General features: G+C 37.4%; 1 protein-coding gene across 1 annotated transcript in view; it reads left to right on the top strand.

Annotated features, from left to right (window-relative positions):
* The window catches only part of LOC114026397 (olfactory receptor 10J1-like), a 267,452-nt gene extending 245,335 nt beyond the window's left edge, over positions 1 to 22,117 (top strand). Inside the window, 1 exon segment of the mRNA XM_027840088.1 lies at positions 21,170 to 22,117. Coding sequence (XP_027695889.1) covers positions 21,170 to 22,117 — 948 coding nt within the window.
* The last annotated feature ends 219 nt before the right edge of the window (positions 22,118 to 22,336 follow it).

The raw sequence follows: 22,336 nt of genomic DNA, 5'->3' as shown, positions 1-22,336 counted from the left end.
TCCATGTACTGGCAAAGTAAGAGAATCCTGCACCAGCAAAGAGATCCTTGCAATCCCCCTCTGATCAACCACTTGATCCCCCCTCAGTCTGTGGGCCTAGAGCTCAGGAAGCAGCTGCTGCCCTGGGGCTGCACCAGGACTGGGACCAGACCAAGCTCCTCTCTCACTATCGTCCAACAGACCTTTCCTGCTGAGCTTCCAGGTTGTCTTGGGCTGGAAATTTGTTTCACTCTGTCTTTTTATGGGTCCTGGTGCTCTAGAATTTGTTTAGAGCCATTTTTACAGGTATTTGGAGGGGTTTGGAGGAAAGCTCAAGCAAGTCACTGCTTTTACTCCTCCATCTTGGCTCTGCCCCTACAAAATGCTTCTTAAATAAATAAAGAACAACTTATATGGTGGTAGGAATATTTAATGCTCATTGCTGGGCTGTGACAATACAATAAAAAATGACAATAAAATCTCATATAATTTATGGTTTTAATTTTATACTAGTCGAACTTTCAAAAGAAAACATACTGAGTGAAATAAAACAATTACAAAATTTATTTGAGAGAACAAAATATCTAGAATTTCAAAAGAAATAATGAAAAAAGGAGAAATGAAGGGAGAAAGCAATTATTACCTAACACTATCATATATATTTATATCTATGTCGTCATAGAAACTACTTGGTTTTGTTTTTAAAATACAAAAGTAGATCAATGAAACAGGTAAGTATAAAACCTGGGAAGTTTTTCTGGGAAAAGAAACCAACTTTTATTAAGAGAAACAAAGGTGGGGGATCTATAGTCTGCTCAGTATGGTCTGAGACCCTGAGCTATAGAATTCACAATTATTTATAGTTCTCTTCATGTATGGTATAAGCAATTTAGTTCATTACTAAAGCAGAGTCAACCTAGGTTGTCTCATGGCTCAAGCAGGTTGATCTATGTCTCTAGCATCAATCAGCTTATTACATTTGTAGGCAGGTCTACCTATTACATCATAGGTCACAGCAGCTTCAGGGCAACCTAGGGCAGCCCAGTATATAAGGTTAATTAACACAGGAATTCTCTTGGGACTACATCTTAGTTTCAATTACACAAGTTTTCATCCCGGACCATACTCTTACTATAAATTACGCAATTATTTCATATCATATTAAAATGATTATAACTAATAAAAGATTAGCAAGGCAATAGAAAGGAGAAGTGCTCAAGGCATTTATTATTGATTTTTCTTGTTTCATAACAAAAGGGCAAAACAAATAAATTGAACTTAATAACCCAATGTTGGACAAACCCCAAAAACTTAAGAAAGAACTATCTGTTTGATAATTGCTGGGAAAATTGGAAATCAGAGTAGCAGAAATTAGCTTAGGTCAACATCTTATACCATATTTGACAACAAGTTCAAAATCCATATGCAATTTGAATATTAAATAGCATTCCATTAACATGGAAGATAAGCAGATCATATATCTTTTAGAGCTATGAGTAAGAGATTAATTTTAAGCAAGCAAAGGATAAAGGAAATTAGAAAATAAAGAGAACTTTAGCAAAGTTGCAGGATATAAAATAAACCCATATCACCAGCATATTATATATTACAAACAAAGTGCAGCAGGAAGAGATTAAAAAGAGAAATTCTATTTCAAATAACTGCAGACAAAATAAAATACTTGGAAGTATACCTGCCAAGACAAAACCCAAGAACTTAATGAACTCAATTATAAAACACTTTTCACACAAATAAAGTCAGATCTAAACAATTGGAAAAAATAGTAATTGCTCATGAGTCGGCAAAACCAATAAAATAAAATGGCAATTCTAACTAAATTAATCTACTCATTCAGTGCCATACCAATGAAACTACCAAGAATTATTTTATAGAGCTAGAAAAAAGAATAACAAAATTCATCTGAGAGAACAAAAAGTCAAGAATATCAAGGGAATCAATGAAAAAAGAAATGTGAAGTAACCTAGCCATACTGGATCTCAAATTGTATTACAAAGCAGTAATCATCAAAACTGTGTGGTACTAAGAAGTAGCATGGTAGATCAGTGAAATAGATTAAGCCCACAACACATTGTAGTAAATGACCATAGTAATTTAGTACTTGATATATCCAAAGATCTAAGCTCTTGGGACAAAAACTCACTATTTGACAAAAACCGCAAAACAGTTTGGCAGAAACTAGGTACATACCAACATTTCACACTGTATACAAAGATAAGGTTGAAATGGATACATGATTTAGACACAAAGGGTGATACTGTAAGCAAATAAGGGAGCATGGAGTAGTGTACTTGTCAGATCTTTGGAGAAGGGAAGAATTTAATACCAAACAAGAGATAGAGAGCGTTACTAGATATAAACTAAACAGTTTTGATTATATTAAATTTAGAAAGTTTTGCACAAAGAAAACCAATGCAACCAAAATTAGAGGGAAAGCAGAAAACTGGGGGAAAATTTTTACAGCAAGTATCCCTGATGAAGCTCTCATTTCTTAACTGCATTGAGAACTGAGTCAAATTTATAAGAATATAAGTCATTCTTCAATTGGCCAAAAAATATGAACAGGCAGTTTTCAGACAAAGAAATTGAAGGTATCATATGAGAAAAAGTTCTAAATCATTATTGATTAGAGAAATGCAAATTAAGCAATGATGAGGTACCACCTCATACCTGTCAGATTGACTAATAAGACAGAAAAATGGAAATAATAAATGTTGGAGGGGATGTGGGAAAACTGGGACACCAACACACTGTTGGTGGAATTGTGAACTGATGCAACAATTCTGGAGAGCAATTTGGAACTACGTCCAAAGGACTATAAAAGTGTGCATACCTTTTGATCCAGCAATACCACTTCTAGGTCTGTATCCCAAAGAGATCCAAAAAAGGGAAAAGGACCTACTTGTACAAGAGTATTTATAGAAGCTCTTTTTATTTATTTTTTAAAGCTGAAATAAACATTTTATTTTTTGTATTTTACAGTATTTTTCCCAATTACATGTCAAGACAATTTTTAGCATTCATTTTTACAAGATTTTAGTTCTAAATTTTTCTCTTTCCCTCCTTCTTCCCAAAATGATAGGCAATTAGATATAGGTTATATAGGTAGGATATATTTCCATAATAGTCACAGTTGTGAAAGAAGAAATAGATCAAAAGGGAAAAAAGCACAAAAATAGAATAAAGTAAGTAAGAAAAAAAGTATGATTTGATCTGCATTCAGAGTCTATCAGTTCTTTCTCTGGATGTGGATAGCATTTTTCCTCATGAGTCCTTTGTACTTGTATTGAATCATTGTTGAGAAGAGATGAGTCATTCAGAGTTGATCATCACACAATGTTGCTGATGCTATGTACAATGTTTTCCTGGTTCTGTTCATTTCACTTTGCATCAATTTCTACAAGTCTTTTCAGGTTCTTTTTTTTTCTTGAAATCTGACTGTTCATCATTTCTTATTGCGTAATAGTATTTCATTACATTCATATACTACAGCTTGTTCAGCCATTCCCCAATTGATGTGCATCCCTTCAATTTCCAATATTTTTCCACCATAAAAATGACTTCTATAAATATTTTTGCACATGTAGGTCCTTTCCCCCTTTTTATAATCTCTTTGGGATTGCTGAATTAAAGGGTATGCAGAGTTTGGTTGCCCTTTGAGCATAGTTCCAAATTGCTCTCCAGAATGTTTGGATCAGTTCGTAACTCCACCTACAATGCATTAGTATCCCAATTTTCCTTCATCCTCTCCAACAATTATAATTTTCCTTTTTCTGTCATATTAGCCAATCTGATAGGTGGTGCTTCAGAGTTGTTTTAATTTGCATTTCTCTAATCAAAGGTGATTTAGAGCATTTCTTCATGTGCATATAGATAGCTTTGGTTTCTTCATCTGAAAACTCTCGGTTCATATCTTTTGACCATTTATCAACTGGGGAAAGGCTTGTATTCTCATAAATTCAATTCTCTATATATTTGAGACATGAGACCTTTATCAAAGACACTTGCTATAAAGATTGTGTCCTGGCTTTCTGCTTCCTTTCTAATCTTGGTTGTATTGGTTTTGTTTATACAAAAGCTTTTTTAATTTAATATAATCAAAATTATCTATTTTACATTTCTTAATGCTTTCTATCTCTTGTTTGGTCATGAACTTGTAACTCACTTAACTTCTTTAAGAAATTGGATGCTATACCACTTGGTGCACATATGTTTAGTGTTGATATTATTTCATTTTCTATGGTACCTTTTAACGAGATGTAGTTTCCTTCCTTATCTCTTTTAATTAGGTCAATTTATGATTTAGCTTTGTCTGAGATCAGGATTGCCACATCTGCTTTTTTTTTTTTTACTTCAGCTGAAGCAGAATAAATTCTGCTCCAGCCCCTTACCTTAATTCTGTGTGTGTCTCTCTGCTTCAGGTGTGTTTCTTATAAACAACATATTGTAGGATTCTAGTTTTTGACCCACTCTGCTATCTGCTTCCATTTTATGAGAGTTCATCCCATTCCCATTCAGTTATGATTACTACCTGTGTATTTCTCTCCATCCTATTCTTCCTTCTGTTTGTCTTCTCCCTCCTTTCACGCTTTCCCTGCTCACCAATGTTTTGCTTCTATGTACCACCTCCCCTAGTAGGGCCTCCCATCTGTCAGTTCCCTACACACACCTTTACTTAATCTCCACCCTTCCTACTTCCCTGTTGGATAAGAGAGATTTCTTTATTCAACTGATTGTATATATTATTCCCTCTTTGAGCCAATACTGATGAAAGTAAGGTTCAAGCAATGTCCACAGCCCACCCTCTTATCTTTCCCTCCATTGCAATAGGGTTTTTGCATGTCTTCATGTGAAATAATTTACCTCATTCTATCTCTCCCTTCCTTCTGCACCCAGTGTACTCCTCTTTTTCATTCCTTATGTATTTTTGTCATTCTCTCAAATTCATCTGACACCCGTATCCTCTGTCTATGTATAATCCCTCTAGCTGTACTATTAGTGATACAATTTTTAAGAATTACATGTATTATCTTCCCATGTAGGGATGTAAACACTTCAGCTCCACTGAATCCCTTACACTTTCTTTTCCCTTTTTTACCTTGTTAGGCTTCTCTTTGGTTTTGGTATTAGAGATCAAACTTTTTGTTCAATTCTGGTCTTCTCCTCATGAAAGTTTGAAATCCTTCTATTTCATTGAATGATCATTTTTCCCCCTGAAGTATTATGCTTAATTTTGCTCGGTAGCTGACTCTTGGTTGTAGTCCTAGCTCCTTTGCCTTCTAGAATATCATGTTCCATGACTTCTAATCCTTTAATGTTGCAACTGCCAAGTCCTATGTAATCCTGATTGTAACTCCCCAATATTTGAATTGTTTCTTTGTGGCCACTTGCAGTATTTCTTCCTTGACCAGAAAATTCTGAAATCTGACTATAATGTTCCTTGGAATTTTTATTTTGGAATCTCTTTCCTGAGGTGATTGGTGGGTTCTTTCAATGCCTATTTTGCCCTTTAGTTCTAGGACATCAGGGTAGTTTTCCTTGACAGTTTCTTGAAAGATGCTGTCTAAGTACTCCTTTTGATTATAGTCCAGTGATTCTAACATTATCTCTCCTGGATCAATTTTCCAGGTCAGTTGTTTTTCTCATGAGGTATTTTACATTTCCTTCTATTTTTTTCATTCTTTTGGATTTTTGTGATTGGTTTTTGTTGTCTCATATAGCCATTAGCTTCCACTTGCCTAATTCTAACTTTTAGGAAATTGTTTTCTTCAGTGGATTTTTGTATCTCCTTTTCTATTTGGCCAAATGTACTTTTTAAGTAGTTGTTTTCTTTTTCTAAGCTATTGACTCTTTTTTCATAATCTCTTACATCATTCTCATTGCTTTTCCCAATTTTTCTTATACCTCTCTTATATGATTTTAAGCTCCTTCTTGAGTTCTTCTATGAGTTCATTCTAGCCTTAAGACCATTTTCCCTTTTTCATTGGGGTTTTGCCCATAGATGTTTTGACATTGTTGTCTTCTTCTGAATTTGTGTCTTAATCCTCACTGTCACCATAGTAACTTTTTATGGTCAGATTCTTTTTTGTTATTGTTTTGCTCATCTTTTTTGGCCTTTTTCCCTTTCTCTTAAATTTGAGTTCTGCTTTTGGGATGGAAGGGGCACTGTCTCAGGTTTCTTGTGCCAATGGCTATAGGCCCTGGCTGATTACCTGGTGCTGCAATGATGTTGCCCTAAGGCCCAAGGGCCCTCATCTCTGGTGCTGTACTGAGGGATGGGGTAAGGGGCAGTTGGTATTGCTGGAGGCCCTAGGGATCTGGCAGCTTACCGGGGGCTGAGCCAGGGTCCTACTGCTGGTGTCTGGCATGTGTTAAGGCCAGGGGCATGTTTCTCTGTTTCTCTGAAGCTACACTGAAGTCTGTGACTATCTGGCTGCTGCTAGCTGCCTGTTTGCCCTGGGCTATGCAGAAGCAGTTGGAGGTCTGGCTGCTGGAGGCTGCCTGCTTCCCCAGGACTATACTGAATGAAGCATGTGCCCATTCTCAGAGCTGGAGTCTGCCCATTCCCCTGATTTTGGTGAGTTATGTGGGGGTCTTGGTGCTGGCATTTGCCTGTTCCACCACTGGGGCTTTGGATCTCCCACTGGTTTGCTGAGATGCTTTTTGTCCTGAGTGAAAAGGACCTTTCTTGCCGATCTTCCAAGTTTCTTGGAATAAAAGATTGCTTCACTCTGTTTTTTGCTGGTTCTGGTGTTCTAGGATTTGTTTCAAGGTGCTATTTTATTGTTGTTTGAAGGTGAATATGGGAAAGTTACAGCAATTTATTGCTTACTCCACCATCTTGGCTCCATCACAAATCTATAGCAGCTCTTTTTGGGATGGCAAAAAATTGAAAATTGAGGGGATGTCCATCAACTGGGGAATGGCTGAACAAGTTGTGATATATGATTGTAATGGAATGTTATTGTACTATAAGAAATGATGAGCATGATGATTTCACAAAAACTGTAAAGACTTATTGAACTGATATAGAGTGAAGCGACCAGAACCAGGAGAGCATTGTACACAGTAGACAATAACAGCAATATTGTATGATGAATAACTGTGAATGACTTAGCTATTCATACCGACAATGATCCAAGACAATCCCAAAGGACGCGTGTTGAAAAATGCTGCCTCCAGAGAAAGAATTGATAGAGTCTAAATTCGGACTAAAGCATACTTTTTTTGTTTTCTCTCTTTTTTTCTTTTTTTTTATTTGGTTTAAATTTTTTTTTCACAAAAATAACTAATATGGAAACATGTTTTAAATTATTGCTTACCATCTTAGAGAAGGGGGAGGAAAGGGGAGATGGAATTTGGAACTCAAAATTTCAAAAAAAAGAATGTTAAAAATTGTTTTATATTTAATTGGGGGAAAATAACTTACACCCTTTACCAAGATAAAGTCAAAATGGATACAGGATTTAAATATAAAGACTGATACTATAAGCAAACTAGGAGAGCAAGGAATAGTTGACCTTTCAGATCAATGGAAAATGGAAGAATTTATGATCAAACAAGAGATAGAGAACATTATGAAACGTAAAATGGATAATTTTGATTACATAAAATTGAAAAGTTTTTGCACAAACAAAGCCAATGCACCCAAGATTAGGAGGGAAGTGGAAAACTGGGAAAGAATTTTTACAACCAGTCTCTGATAAAGGCCTCATTTCTAAAATATGTAGAGAATTGAATCAAATTTCTAAGAACACAAGTCATTCCCCAATTGATAAATGGTCAAAGGATATGAACAGGCAATTTTCAGAGGAAGAAACTAAAGCTATCTATAGTCATTTGAAAAAATGTTCTAAAGCACTATTGATTAGATAAATGCAAATCAAAATGACTCTGAGGTACCACATCACACCTATCAGATTGGCTAATAAAATATTATTTTAAAAAAAGAAAAAAGAAAAGAACTGATTTTTATTACATGAAAATGAAAAGCATTTGCACAAACAAAATTAATTCATCTAGGATAAAAAGGGGGGAAATGAAATTTAAAAAACTATAACAACTTCTCAGATAAAGTTTTGGTATCCAAGATACACTGACAAATAATAAATAAGTTAAGAGCAAAATCTATTTCCTAATTTATGTTATCAAAGATTACGAACAGCCAGTTCTCAAAAAAAGAATTATAAACTATTAATAATTAATTGAAACAACACTTGGCACTTTAAGGATTTCAAAGCACTTTATAAATAGTATCTAATTTTATCCTCACAACAACTTTAGTTGTTGAAATTATTGTTGTCTCCATTTTGTAAATGAGGAAGCTGAGGCAGGTAACAATTAAGTGACTTGCCAATGGTCATACAGCTTTTAAGTATCTGAGGCAGAATTTGAACTGAGGTGAAAGAATGTCCTATGTCACTAATAATAAGAGAAATGACAAATTAGAAGTTTTACCTAACACTCAGAAAATGGACAAAGATAACAAAAGACAGAAAAACTCTCTGTTGGAGAGATTGTAGGAAGACGGGTACAATAATGCATTGTTAGTCCAACTGTGAATTAGTATAACCAATATGAAAAGCAATTTGGAATTATGAAAATAAAATAGTTAAAATATCCATAGTCTTTAACTAGGAAATTCTATGGCTAGGCATATTCCCCAAGAAGGTTACTGACAAAAAGAAAGGCTCCAACTGCATAAATAAATTTATCATTGCACTTTGATGTTGTTGTTGTTTTTGTATTAACAAGAAACTAGTAACAAAGTGAGTGCTTCTCAATTGGGGAATGGTTTAAAAAATTGTGGTACATGAATGTGATGTAACATAATTACTGTCCCAGGTGGCTACAAAACATTCATATTGTTCTCACTATGTTCTAGGCACTGTGCTAAGTGCTTTACAATTATTATGTCATTTGGTCCACACAACAATTCCATGAAGTAGATGCTATTATTACCTCCAATTTAGATGAGGAAACTGAGGCAAACAGAGGTTAAATCTAAATGACTTGCTTAAAATGAAAGCCGGTAAGTGCTGAGGCCAGATTTGAAATCAGGTTTTCCTGACTCCAGGCCCACCACTCTATCCCTCTATCCACTATAGCACTTAGATGCCCCAAGATAGAGAGCTGAATCTCCAGGTTTTGGTAAGGGTAGAATGAAACAATGCTTGTATAGAGCTCTGCAAAACTTGAAACACTATAAAAATGCTAGGTATCATCATCATCATCATCATTACAAAGGAAATTGGAAAAATAGAATTCTTACATGAACTGATGCAAAGTGAAATAATCAGTTAAATAAATATATATACAATGACTATAATAATATAAATGGAAAGAATAATAATGACAAAACTTTAAAAAATAATGTTTCAAAATCACAGAGAACAAACTTGACCCTAAAAAAAAGAGGAAAAGACATCTCAATCCATTGCTTTGCAGAGGTGGGAAATCCACAAGTATAGAAAGGTATATGTAATGGCCTATTTTTTTTTATTCATTGATTGGTGTTGATGTTTTTTTCTCCTCTCCCTCTTTTCTATTTTTCTTAAATTTGTTATAAGGAATGTTTCTCTAGGAATGGGTTAAGAGAAATTATCTAGAGGAAAATCTTGGTGAAACAAAAACAAAATATATCAATAAAAATCTATTTTAAAAATATAAATACATTTAATAATTTGGAAGAGACTATATGATGATAAATCATTTTACATTCTGAGAGAAATAATAAAATAAACAAATGTTCTTTTAGAATGCTAATGTCATTAAAGTTCATAGAGAGAGTTAAATAAAACATGGAGAGGAGCTGAAAGTGGATTTTTTTCTGTTTTGATGTGTGATGAAAAGTATAAAGCCATAAAAAGAAATTTGAGAAGAGAGAGGGGTGAAGGAGAGAAAGAGAGAGACTAGCATTTGAATTCAATAGGGAAACAGGCAGAAATAGAAAGAAAGAAGATGGAGAATAAGAGACAGAGCAGTTTAGGTGAGGGAATATTCACAACCAAAACAAACTACAGCTTTGAAGAGTGAATTGTGAAAAGGGAGTTAAAAAAGAAAGAAAACTTTAAAAAAAAAAAAAACACCGGCAAGATATGAGGCACAGGAAAGAGACAAGGGATAACAGGGAAGTAAAGAAAACTTGCTTCAATGATAGATTAGTAGTATTAAGAGAACTCTTTCACCACCATCTTTTTTGTCTTTGTGAAGAGTAGTGAGGAAAAAAAAAGAGGAAAACACATAAAAGAAGAGAGTGGAGGGAAATGTACAATTAAGAAACATAACTATAAATGTGAATGGAATAAACTCACCCATAAAATAGAAGAGAAGAAAAGAAAAATAACATTTTGTTTACAAAACACAAAATGGAAATGTTCACACAATGTTAAAAAGGGGTAGGGCAAAATTTATTCTGATTCAGCTGAACTCAAAAAGCCATTATCACAGTTTCAGATTAGGTAGTAGTAAAAATAGATATAAGAAAAGAAACCAGCAGGGAAACTATATTATGCTTAAAGACATTAAAGTTAATGAATCAACAATATATGTGCACTAAACTGAGTCTAAATAATTCAAGATAAAGTTAATGGAATTATAAGAAGAAATTGACAATAAAATTATAATAGTGAGAGACTTCAATGTTGATCTACACAAATTTAATAAAAAGATAAGCAAGAAAGATGTTGAAGACTTAACTAGAACTTTAGACATGTTAGCACTGATAGATCTGAATTGGAATTACTGAATTGGAGCAGAAAGAAGTTTATATACGCTCAGCTGTGCATGGCACATGCATGAAAATTGATCATATATTGGAGCATAAAAATCTCACAGTTTAAGTGGAGCAAAAATACTAAATGCGTCCTTAAATCAACCACAATGCAATTAAAATTATATTCAATAAGGGGTCTTTAAAGAAAGAATTAAAAACTAATTGGAGCCTAACTAGTTCAATCTGAAAGAATTGGTAAGTCAAAGCTTAAACAATGAAACAAAAGAAGAAAATTTTGAGAGAGAGAGAGTGTGTGTGTTAAGCCAATAAATCATATCTAAGCAGTTTCTACAAAATAACTGTAATTGACAACAGTATTTGCATTGGAAACTGAGAGACATACAGTGGGTAAATAGACATACTACAGAAAGGGAAGTTCAGATATGTACAAGGACACATACACTCAGCATAAAGCTATTCCCAAAAAAACTTCATAAGGACTTCAGGAAGGTATGAAAAGACTTCCAGAACTAGGATCTGTGAGTCTACCCTTTGGCCATAATATGTTCTCTTAATTTCAACCTACTCTCCCAAGGAACTTTGTGCGTGCAAAAGAGAAAGGTTAAGAGAATGGTTCTGTAATAATTGTTCTTACTGTATCTGCTTTGTAAACACATTTTCTAAAGGCTAATTAACTCTGGATATAATCAATGGAAGAACTTTGATGGGTGTTTATGAGGGAAAATACTAAAAAAATCTGCTAATGGTTACTCCATAGAACACTAAGAGTAGTAAATACCAGTCATCATCTGAAGACCTAGCCCTTCAATGTGAGAATGAGAAAAGCAGTCCTTAGAAGGAATATTAAAGATATATCAACTGAAAATTATGAAATCACCTTTCCAGAAATTTCTTATGCTTTGAGATTCTCATTGATCTTGGAAATATACTCCAAAGGCTAAATGACAGGAATAATGGCTTGATCAGGGTCTTGGTGGATATGTGATGTCTAGATTTCATTGATTTTAGGATAATGAAATATCTTGAATCCATTAGATTATCCATTGTTAGAAGTTTGGGTACAGTAACCAGAGAATTTCCTATGAAACATTTTTAGCCTCATTTTCTTTGAGCAGTTTTGATATTGTATGATATTGATATCATACAATATTTGATATTGTATGTCAATAGCCTGGGATGAATGGCCATTCCCTAATTGACATCAGAAGTGTGATTCCTACAGTCTCATAACTTTCTTCAGTGCTGCTTGACACCTGAACCAAGACAAAAATATGGCAGGGGGCTGGGAACCTGTTCTACTCCATGAACAAGTAAGATGAGTTTTCATATGTAGGAGTAACAAATTAAAGATATGTTCAGGCAGACATATGGGAATTCATCACTGGCTAGAACAGAAAAAGTGAAGGATCAGATTAAACATTTTTTCTGTTGAGGCATAGGCTGGATAAGTTCAAAGAGGGAGCTAAATTTAAATCCCTAGAGGCTAAAGGTTGGTGTCATTCCTATTCAATTGGTATATTTCTCCCCCATTTATGTCTGTTTTAAGAAATTTTCCACAATGGGGTTCAATTCTGAAGCATAGACTTCCAGAAGTCAATATGGCGGAGTAAGCAGTAAATCGCTGTAACTCTCCCGTATTCACATTCAAACAACCATAAGATAGTGCCCTCAAAACAAATCTGGGAATATCAAAACCAGCAAAAAGACAGAGTGAAACAATCTTTTAGCCCAAGAAACTTGGAAGATTGGCAAGAAAAGTTCATCTCACTCAAGTAAAAAGGGAGCAAATTCCAGGACAGGAAACATTGCAGAAAGCCAGGAGAAAACCCCAGCTCAACAAACCAGTAAGAGATCCTGGTGTGGGCTTCAGTGTAGTAGAGAAGACAAACACCAACAACAGGACCCCCATGTGCCTTAGCATAGCCAAGGGAACCAGCTGACTCCAGTTCTGAGAACCACCATGTGCTTCAATATAGCCTCTAGCAACCAGACCTCCATGTGCTTCAGCAAAGCCCTGGGGAAATACAGAAAAACCCCACCGATCTCAGCACTCACCAGACAACCCCACTAGGACCTAGTCTTAGCACTAGGTAAGCTGCCAGACCTCAAAGGCCTCCAGCAGCCCTAGCCACCCCCCACCCCAACGAAATATTAAATTAAAAAGGTTTTATACAAACAAAAGCAATGCAACCAAGATTACAAAAGAAACAGAAAGCTGAGAAACAATCTTTATAGCAAATGTCTCTGATAAAGGCCTCATTTCTCAAATAGAAAACTGAGTCAAATTTATAAGAATACAAGCCATTCCCCAATTGATAAATGGTGAAAGGATACAAACAGGCAGTTTTCAGATAAAGACATCAAAGCTATCCATATGCATATGAAGAAGTTTTCTAAATCACTTTTGATTAGAGAAATGTAAATTAAAACAACTCTGACATACTACCTCACACCTATTAAAATGGCTAATATGACAAAAAAAGAAAAATGATAAATGATGGAGAAGATATGGGAAAATTAGAACACTAATGCACTGTTGGTGGATTTGTGAACTGATCCAACCATTCTGAAGAGCAATTTGGAACTATGCCCAAAGGGCAACCAAACTATGCATACCCTTTGATCCAGCATTACCATTACTATGTGTGCATCCCAAAGAGATCATAAAAAAGGAAAAGGACATACATGTGCAAATATATATATAGTAGCCCTATTTGTGGTGGCAATATATTGGAAATTGAGATGATACACATCAATTGGAGAATGACTGAACAAGCTGTGGTATGTGAATGTAATGGAATACTATTGTGTAATAAGAAATGATGAACAGGCACATTTCAGAAAAACCTAGAAAGCCTTGCATGAACTGATGCAAAGTGAAATGAACAGAACCAGGAAAACATTGCACACAGTATCAGCAACATTGGGTGGTGATCAACTATGAATGGCTCAGCTTGTCCCAGCAACACAATGATCCAAGACAAGTACAAAGGACTCCCAAAGGAAAATGCTATCCATATCCAGATAATGAACTGAGGGACTCTGAATGCAGATAAAAGAATATTTTTTTCACTTACTTTATTCTTTCTTTTGTTTTTTTTTCCTTTTGATCTGTTTCTTTTTCCACAACTGTGACTTAAATGGAAATATTTTTACATGATAGCACATGTATAAACTATATCAAACTGCCTACCATTTTCAGAGAGGGGAGGGGAAAAAGGGAGGGAAAAATTGGAATTCAAAATCTTGCAAAAATAAACACTAAAAATTTTCTTGACATGTAACTGGGTAAAAAATAAAATATTATTTTTTAAAAAAAATTCTGAAGTATAAGTTATCCCTGCTGGTCAGAAATGAAGTATAAACAGTTCTGCTTTCCCAAAGGCATTCATTCATAATGAGGCCTCCTGAGATAGGAACTCAGTCTCTGTTTTCAACTGTACCCCTGAATCTATCTCAGAGTAAAAATCCCTGGAGGCCTGAGCCAGACAGATCATTACCCTTCTGGGAGCCAAACAGCCAAAACTATTGAGAAGGGGTGCTTAAAGAGATGCCATCTCCTCCTGAAGCACCTCCTCAGTTTCTTAGGCACAGATGGCCATAGGTCCCTTCTGTCACCCAGAGAGAGCTGGAATGTCCTTGGCTTGACTGTTTCAATACATCGTCTGGTAACCTCAAGACACTCTTCTTACTCATTTACTTTGGATAGATCCAGCCATAACACCTCCTAAAGCCTTACACAGGGGACTTCCCTTCTCATACTTATTCTTTAAGGTTAGTAAAAAAAAAATAAGTGATTATTGATGGAAATGGATGATAATTAAATTCAGTTTAGGTTTTCCAAGCTCCCCCTGTTCCCAAACTGTGGATTACAGAGTTTGGATAAATAAAATTCCAATTTTCGTGACCATGAGTGTTTCATGCTTTCATTTGTGAGTATTGTGAGACCTGAAGAAGCAAAGTTCACTATCCTTATTGTATTTTTCTTTGACATGATTAGAAACTGGGGAAATACTAAAGAGGGGGAAAGCAAGTTGGGCCCTTACCCACCAGTAACTAGAACTAGAACTTCTAGGACCTTGTTAAGACAGAGTGTCCCTGCATTAGTAGAGAAGGCAGCGGAGTTTCAGGGCCAGGCTCAGTGTGACCATAAGAAAGTCATTTCACTTTTCTGGGTCTTAGTTTCCTCGAATGTAAAATAAAGGAATTAGACTTGATAATACTACAAACTTCTGCCATAAAAAATGAAAGCAATGCAATATGATTCAAAATTTCTCATTGGTCTGACCTTTATTTTCATTATGTTCAACTAGGTTGGGAGTCTGGGTGGGAGCTAAGTGCATCCAAGTTGTATGATCACTGAATTGTCATGGGAGATTAGCTGAACATTTAGTAGCTATGGGACCTTGGACAAGTCAAAAAAAACTCTCTGTGCTTCAGTTTACCTATCTGTAAATGGGGAAATAATTATATCTGATACTTGCATAGAAATTTATGCTTAATAAAAGTCTTTGTAGACAATCTCATTTGATCCTTTCAACAACACAGTGCAGAGTTACTATAGGGATTAATATTCTCATTTTACAGATAAGAAAACTAAAGCTCAGAGAGGTTAAGTGACTTGCCTAGGGTCACAGAGGTAGGAAGAATTGGAGGCAGGATGTGAACCAATATCTCTTCAGATTTCAAGTTCCACTCTCTTTCAACCACACCAGATAGCCCTACTGATATTTTCACTAACAACTCTGAAAGGTTGTTATGAGGAAGGGGAGGAGGGGCTTTTATTTAGTGTCTAGTATATGTCAGGCACTGTGCTAAGTGCTTTACACATATTATCTTATTTGATCCTCACAGCAACCCTGCAAGAAAGATACTGTTGTTCTCCCCATTTTATAGTTGGAGAAACTGAGGCAAACAGTGGTTAAGTGACTTGCTCAGTGTCATACAGCTATTAAGTATCCTAGATTATATTTTAATTCAGACCTTCCTGTCTCCAGGACCAGCTCTATCCACTATATGATATAGCTGCTGAAAGAGAGGAGAAGAGGAGAGGAGAGCAGAGAAGAAGAAGGGAGGGGAGAGAATAGAAAAGGAGAGTAGGGGATTGTGGGGAGAAGGTGGAGTAATGGTCATCATAATGAGTATATTAGAAGGTTAAAATATCCTAGTGATCAGAGGTCTCTAGGCAGACCCCTCTTTATTGGTTCCTTCCAATGTCAACCAATCAACAAATAAGAATTTGTTAAGCACCTATTACATGCCAAATGCTGCACTAAGCATCGGAGCTACAAAAATGAAAATACAATAGTTTCTTCCTTCAAGTTGTATATACCTTTTTTGCCTTCATTACCTCATGCCTGGACTTTTGCCTATTGGTTGATCTCCCTGTTACAAGCCTCTCCTCACTCCAGTCTATCCTCCACTCAGCTGTTGAGTGATCTTCCTAAAGTATAGGGTTTTGACCATGTCAACCCCTACCCCACTGCCAACACACACACACACACACACACACCCCAAACTCCAGTGGTTCCCTATCACCTCCAGATCAAATATAAAACACACTCCTTACTATCCAAAGTCCCTCACAGCTGCCCCTTCTTCCTAGACAATCTTCTTACACCTTACACTCCTCACTTACTCTCTCATTCAGTAAAACTGGCCTCCTTGCTCTTCCAGAAACAATATCTCTAACTCCCAGCTCTGGACAGTTTCCCTGGCTGTCTGTCATTCGTGAAATGTTCTCCCTCCTCATCTCTGCCTCCTAGCTTCCCCAGCTTCTTTCAAATTCCCAATGCTCCATTCAAGTGCCTTCCCTCTGTTTATTATTTCCAGTTTATCCCGTATGTATCATGTTTGCATACAGTTATTTGCGTTTCATCTCCCTCAAATAAATGTTTATTGATTTGTTATTATTGGGAGAAACAATATACATATATATACATATAAGTAAACACAATATATTAACACAAAGTAAATATGTGTTAATTTTTTATTTTTGGTGAGGCAATTGGGGTTTAGTGACTTGCCCAGGGTCACACAGCTAGTAAGTGTCAAGTGTCCGGTCTAAGACCAGATTTGAACTCAGGTCCTCCTGACTCTAGGGCTGGCGCTCTATCCACTGCACCACCTAGTTGCCCCAATATGTGTTAATTTTCTAGGGGAAAATAGCAGAGGGATCAAGAAAGGCTTCATGTAGATGGTAGAATTTGAATTGAGTTTTGAAGGAAGTTAGGGTTTTTGAGAAAAAGTGAATAGGGAGCATATTCTGAGCATGGGGGACAGCCTGGACAAAAGCATGGAAACAGGAAACAGTATATCATTTGTGAGAAACAGCAAAAAGTACATTTTGGCTAAACCATTGAGTGTGTAAAGGCATATAATATATAATAAGACTGACAAAGTAGGTTGAAACCAGATTGTAAAAGACTTTAAATACCAAACAGAAAAATTTGTATTTTATTTGAGAGACATCCAGAACCGTGATCCAGATCCAAGAACAGGCAAAGCAAGAGAATCCTTCCTCAGTATCAGCAAAGAGATCCCTGAAATCCCCCTCTGATCAGTCACTCTATTCCCCCTCAGTCTGTGGGATGGAAGCTCTAGAAGCAGCCGCAGCTCTGGGGCTGCAGCTGGGACTGGGGCTGGGAACAAGCTTCTCTCTCACCTGGATCACAGACTTTTCTTACTGACCTTCTTGTCTTGGTTGTAATCCTATCTCCTTTGACCTCTAGAATATCACACTCCATGCCCTCTGGTCCCTTAATGTAGAAGCTGCTAAATCTTGTGTTATCCCGATTGTGTTTCCACAATCCTTGAATCGTTTCTTTCTGACTGCTTGCAGTATTTTCTCCTTGACCTGGAAAGACTGGAATTTGGCTACAGGTTATCTTGGGCTGGAAATTTGTTTCACTCTGTCTTTGTTGTCTTTGGAGATCTGTCTTTATTGGCTACAATATTCCTAGGAGTTTTCCTTTGGGGAAACCTGGATGGCTGATTAGAAAGGTCTATCGTGCCAGGCTGGGAGAGGAATGCAGTTTGGCATGGGTGTGCAGGCAAAACAGGCCTCAGTGAATCTGGATCAGGCCTCAGAGGACTGAATCACAGGCAGCTGTGGCAGTTTCCAGACTTCTCAACCCATAAACACCAAAGAGAACTTAGAAGGTCAGTAAGAAAAGTCTGTGACCCAGGTGAAAGAGAAGCTTGTTCCCAGCCCTGGTCCCAGCTGCAGCCCCAGAGCTGCAGCTGCTTCTAGAGGGGGATTGCAGGGATCTCTTTGGTGGTACTGAGGAAGGATTCTCTTGCTTTGCCTGTGCTTAGATCTGGGTCATAGTTCTGGGTGGTGACCCTGGGGTGAGGAGGAGCACTGGCGTAGTGGAGCTTGTAGTGGCGGTGGAGAGAGAATCCTCCTCACAGTTCCAAGGCAGAAAAGAGTGCTTATGGTCATTCATAGACCAGAGCACGGGCCAGGAAAGGAGTAAACACCTCACCCTTGATTATACCACCTTGGAAGAACTGAAAATTTACAGGTCCCTAGAAGTATCTCTGAAAACAGCTGCACAAAATCCCCAAAGCTTGGGACAGTACATTACTGACCTTCTAAGTTCTCTTTGGCATTTATGGGTTGAGAAGTCTGGAAACCGCCACAGCTGCCCATGATTCAGTCCTCTGAGACCTGTTCCAGGTTCACTGAGGCCTGTTTTGCCTGCACACCCACACCAAAATGCATTCCTCTCCTAGCCTGGCACAATAGATCTTTCTAATCAACCATCCAGGTTGTCGTGGGCTGGAAATTTGTTTCACTGTGGTTTTGTGGGTTCTGCTGCTTTAGAATTTGTTTAGAGCCATTTTTACAGGTATTTGGAATAGTTGGGGGAAAGAGCTCAAGCAAGTCACTGCTTTTACTCCACCATCTTAACTCTGTCATCTTGGCTCCACCCTCCCACCCCCAATTCCTATCAGACTCCAATGACTTACCTCCGGAATCAAACATAAAATCCTTTTCACCTTTTAAAGCTTTTTACAACCCAGCCCCTTCCTGCCTTTCCAACCTTCTTACAATTTATTCCCTTCAACATGGTCTATGATTCATCAACATGTCAACATCATAGCAACATCAACAAACAAGGTGTTCTTGCTGTTTCTTGTGCATGACATGCCAACTCCCAACTTTGTGCCTTGCTGGCTATTCCTTATCCCTGGAATGCTCTCCCTCCCCATCTCTGCTCTTGACTTCATTCAAGACTCTGTTCAAATCCCACTTTCTGCCAGAGGCCTTTCCTGGTCTTCTCCCATCCTTCCCTAACCCTCACTGCAAGTGTGCCTTCCCTCTGATGCTACTTCCATTTATACTCTGTACACCTTAGATAGATAGATGATAGATAGATAGATAGATAGATAGATAGATAGATAGATAGATAGATATAGAAAGATAGATATATCACTTTTTGCCTGTTGTTTTCCCCATTTAAAGGTGAGCTTTTTAAGGGCAGAAACTTTTTTTGCCTTTTTTTGAGTCCCTGGGGCTTAACACAGTGACTGGAACATAATTACTATTTAATAAATACTTGTTGTTGACTGAAATTAAGTAAAGAGAGTTGGGCACTGGGGATGCGGTTAGAATAATGGAGACAAGGTTATGTTTATAGGCAGTAGGAAAAGAGTCAACCCTGGATTATGCCTGACATTCACTTACTATACTCCTAATCATGTAGTATTGAATGCTATTGGAAAAAGTCATATGATCATTCTGATTGGGTAAACACTACAAATTTATGATATCTAATCTCACCTGGCTCTTTAGTGACAAAAACTTGTCCTTATACTCTTCTCTGATTGAATATCCATCACACACCCAGTGGAAGCTGTTCCAAACTTTCACTTCTCTCCTCAAGCCTCCTACAGGACTCCTCCCCCATTCTTTCAACAGAGGACCCCCTGTCATACTTTTACTGGGAAAATAAAGGCCACTCACCATGAGCTCCCTTTGCTCCCCTTCCCTACATTTTCAAAATCCTCAGTATCACTCCCCATTCTCTCCTTTACTCCAATTTCTCATGAAGACATGGTACTTCTCAGCAAGGTTAATTGTGTTACCTTACCCTTAGACTCCATTCTTTCAGGTCTCTTCTGTCATGTTGCCCCCAACAAACAACCTTCCTCTTATCTTCAATTTTCCCAGGGTTGCAGTTTGAATTAGAGGAGATAGGCAAGAAGTCAAAAGATTCAAATTAGAAAGCAGTGTGACATTGAACTGATGAACTATGTCATCAAATTTAGGAAAGAAGTCTTGTGAAGTCAGAGCAAGAGCATGGGAAAGAACTGAAGGTGGAAAAACTGGAGGTCATGGTGAGGATGAAGAATAAGTCAAGGGGGGGAATGAGAGGAAGAGATGGAAAATACATTATTTCAGGATTCTTGGTCATGGGTGTAGATGATGGTGAGATCAAAGGTGTGACCTTTCTTGTGTGGATGGAGCGAAAGAGTGTGTTATGGTAATTGAGGAGATTGTTGACCTGGGATGACAGATTATTTAATGGACCCCAACATATATACTGAAGTTTTCTAATATAAAGGCAGGTGTCTTGCAAAGTGTACAATAATTCTTCAGGTAAATCAAAATCTGCTCAGTACAACTAGGAGAGGGCTTAGAGTCAAATACTTTAGTTTCCATACTTGGCCCTGTCACAGATTATCTGTGTGAGCTTAAGTAAGTCATTTAACTTTTCATTGTCTCATTTTTTACAACTATCAGATAGATATAATAAATATTTACCTTTCCAAGCTTCACAGAGTTTTCACAAAGAGGAAATGGGATGATACATGGGTGTACTTCAAAAAGTTTAAATATACAAATGTAATCTTCAATTATATATTATCCAGTTTTATCTTCAAAGGAAATAGCACCAATTTAACTAAAATGTCCCTTCGCCTCAATAGCTTTCCTCAACTTTCCCTTTTATTCCTTACTCTAGCATCCTTTCCATACGATGTTTCAAATGTTATGCCCTTGGGTTCTTTGTCCCTGCTTCTCTACTTCTGGTTATATGTCTTAAAAGTATGTCCCATCTGTACCATCAGACAAGAAAGTTGCCTGAAGATTAGGATTTTGTCTTCTTCCCCAAATTACCCTTCTTCCTATCACTAATGTCCCTATGTTTCCCTGAGTCATTTGTCATTTGCTCATTTCCTTTTGTTTCTGTTCCTACATCTTTTTAACACGGGTGTGTGTGTGCATTTGTTCTCTTCCATTAGACTGTGAAGAACCCCAGGGTCAAGGATTAGATCTCTCCCTTCTGTCCTATCCCCATTCAGTGTCCAAAGGAAGGCTCTATTCAAGATGCATATATAGAGGGAGGAGAGAGGAGATATTTGTCACCCCATGATGTTGACTGACTTTTCATATCTTTCAGTCGTGAAGATCACTTAATGAAGACAAAGAACCACTCAGAAGTGAGTGAATTTGTTTTCCAGGGATTCTCAAGCTTTCAGGAGCATCAGATCATACTCTTTGTAGTGTTTCTGGCCCTGTACATCTTAACTCTGGCTGGCAATGTAATCATTGTGACTATCATCCGCATTGATCGTCACCTCCACACTCCTATGTACCTCTTCCTGAGCATCTTGTCAACTTCAGAGACCTTCTACTCTCTGGTTATTATCCCTCGCATGCTGTCTAGTCTGGTGGGCCTTAGCCACTCCATCTCTTTAATAGAATGTGCTACCCAGATGTTCTTCTTCCTTGGCTTTGCCATTACTAACTGCCTCCTGCTGGCAGTGATGGGATATGATAGATATGTAGCCATCTGCAACCCTCTCCGTTACTCTGTTATCATGAACTGGAGGGGCTGCACCTTGATGGCATCCTTAGTTGGTATTACAGGTTTCTCTCTGTCACTTGTCCAGGCTGTGACCATCTTCCAGTTGCCCTTCTGTGATCCTCTTATCGAGCATTTTTTCTGTGATGTCCGGCCTGTACTTGATCTATCCTGTGCCAACACATTCATTAATGATACTCTGACCTTGGTCATCAGCCTTCTAGCCATTACTGCACCTGCCACTTTTCTCTTTATCTCCTACATTCTCATCATCTCCACCATCCTGCGCATTGCATCAGCTGGGGGAAGACAGAAGGCCTTTGCCACATGTGCTTCCCATCTCACAGTGGTCATTATACACTATGGCTGTGCCTCCATTGCCTACTTCAAACCCAAATCAGAGAATACTAAAGATCAAGACCAGCTGATTTCTGTGACATACACTGTCATCACTCCCCTGCTAAATCCTGTTGTTTACAGCCTGAGGAATAAAGAGGTCAAAAATGCCCTGAGCAGAGCTCTGGGCAAAAATCCCTTTCTTAGTGTCACTGAAAGGACTGAACGACCTTAACCCAAGAACTGGACAACTTCCCATGCTGCCAGACAGTTGTACAGATCATTTATGATCAAAGCATTTAGAAACTTGGGGAAGTTCAATTTAACATCACTTGGGCCAAAAGCAGGACAAAACTGTCAAATTTTCCCCACATCCTCAAACTCTGGAAATACATCAAAAGCACAGGGTCATCCCTTAGGCCATTGTGTAAATGTTGTTGGTTACCATATTCCC

This window comes from Vombatus ursinus, unplaced genomic scaffold (assembly GCF_900497805.2).
Source record: "Vombatus ursinus unplaced genomic scaffold, bare-nosed wombat genome assembly UNPS02014838.1, whole genome shotgun sequence".
In the NCBI taxonomy this organism is placed as follows: Eukaryota; Metazoa; Chordata; class Mammalia; order Diprotodontia; family Vombatidae; genus Vombatus; species Vombatus ursinus.
The sequence above is the reverse complement of the archived record's forward strand: the minus strand, read 5'-3'. Positions and strand labels throughout refer to the sequence as shown.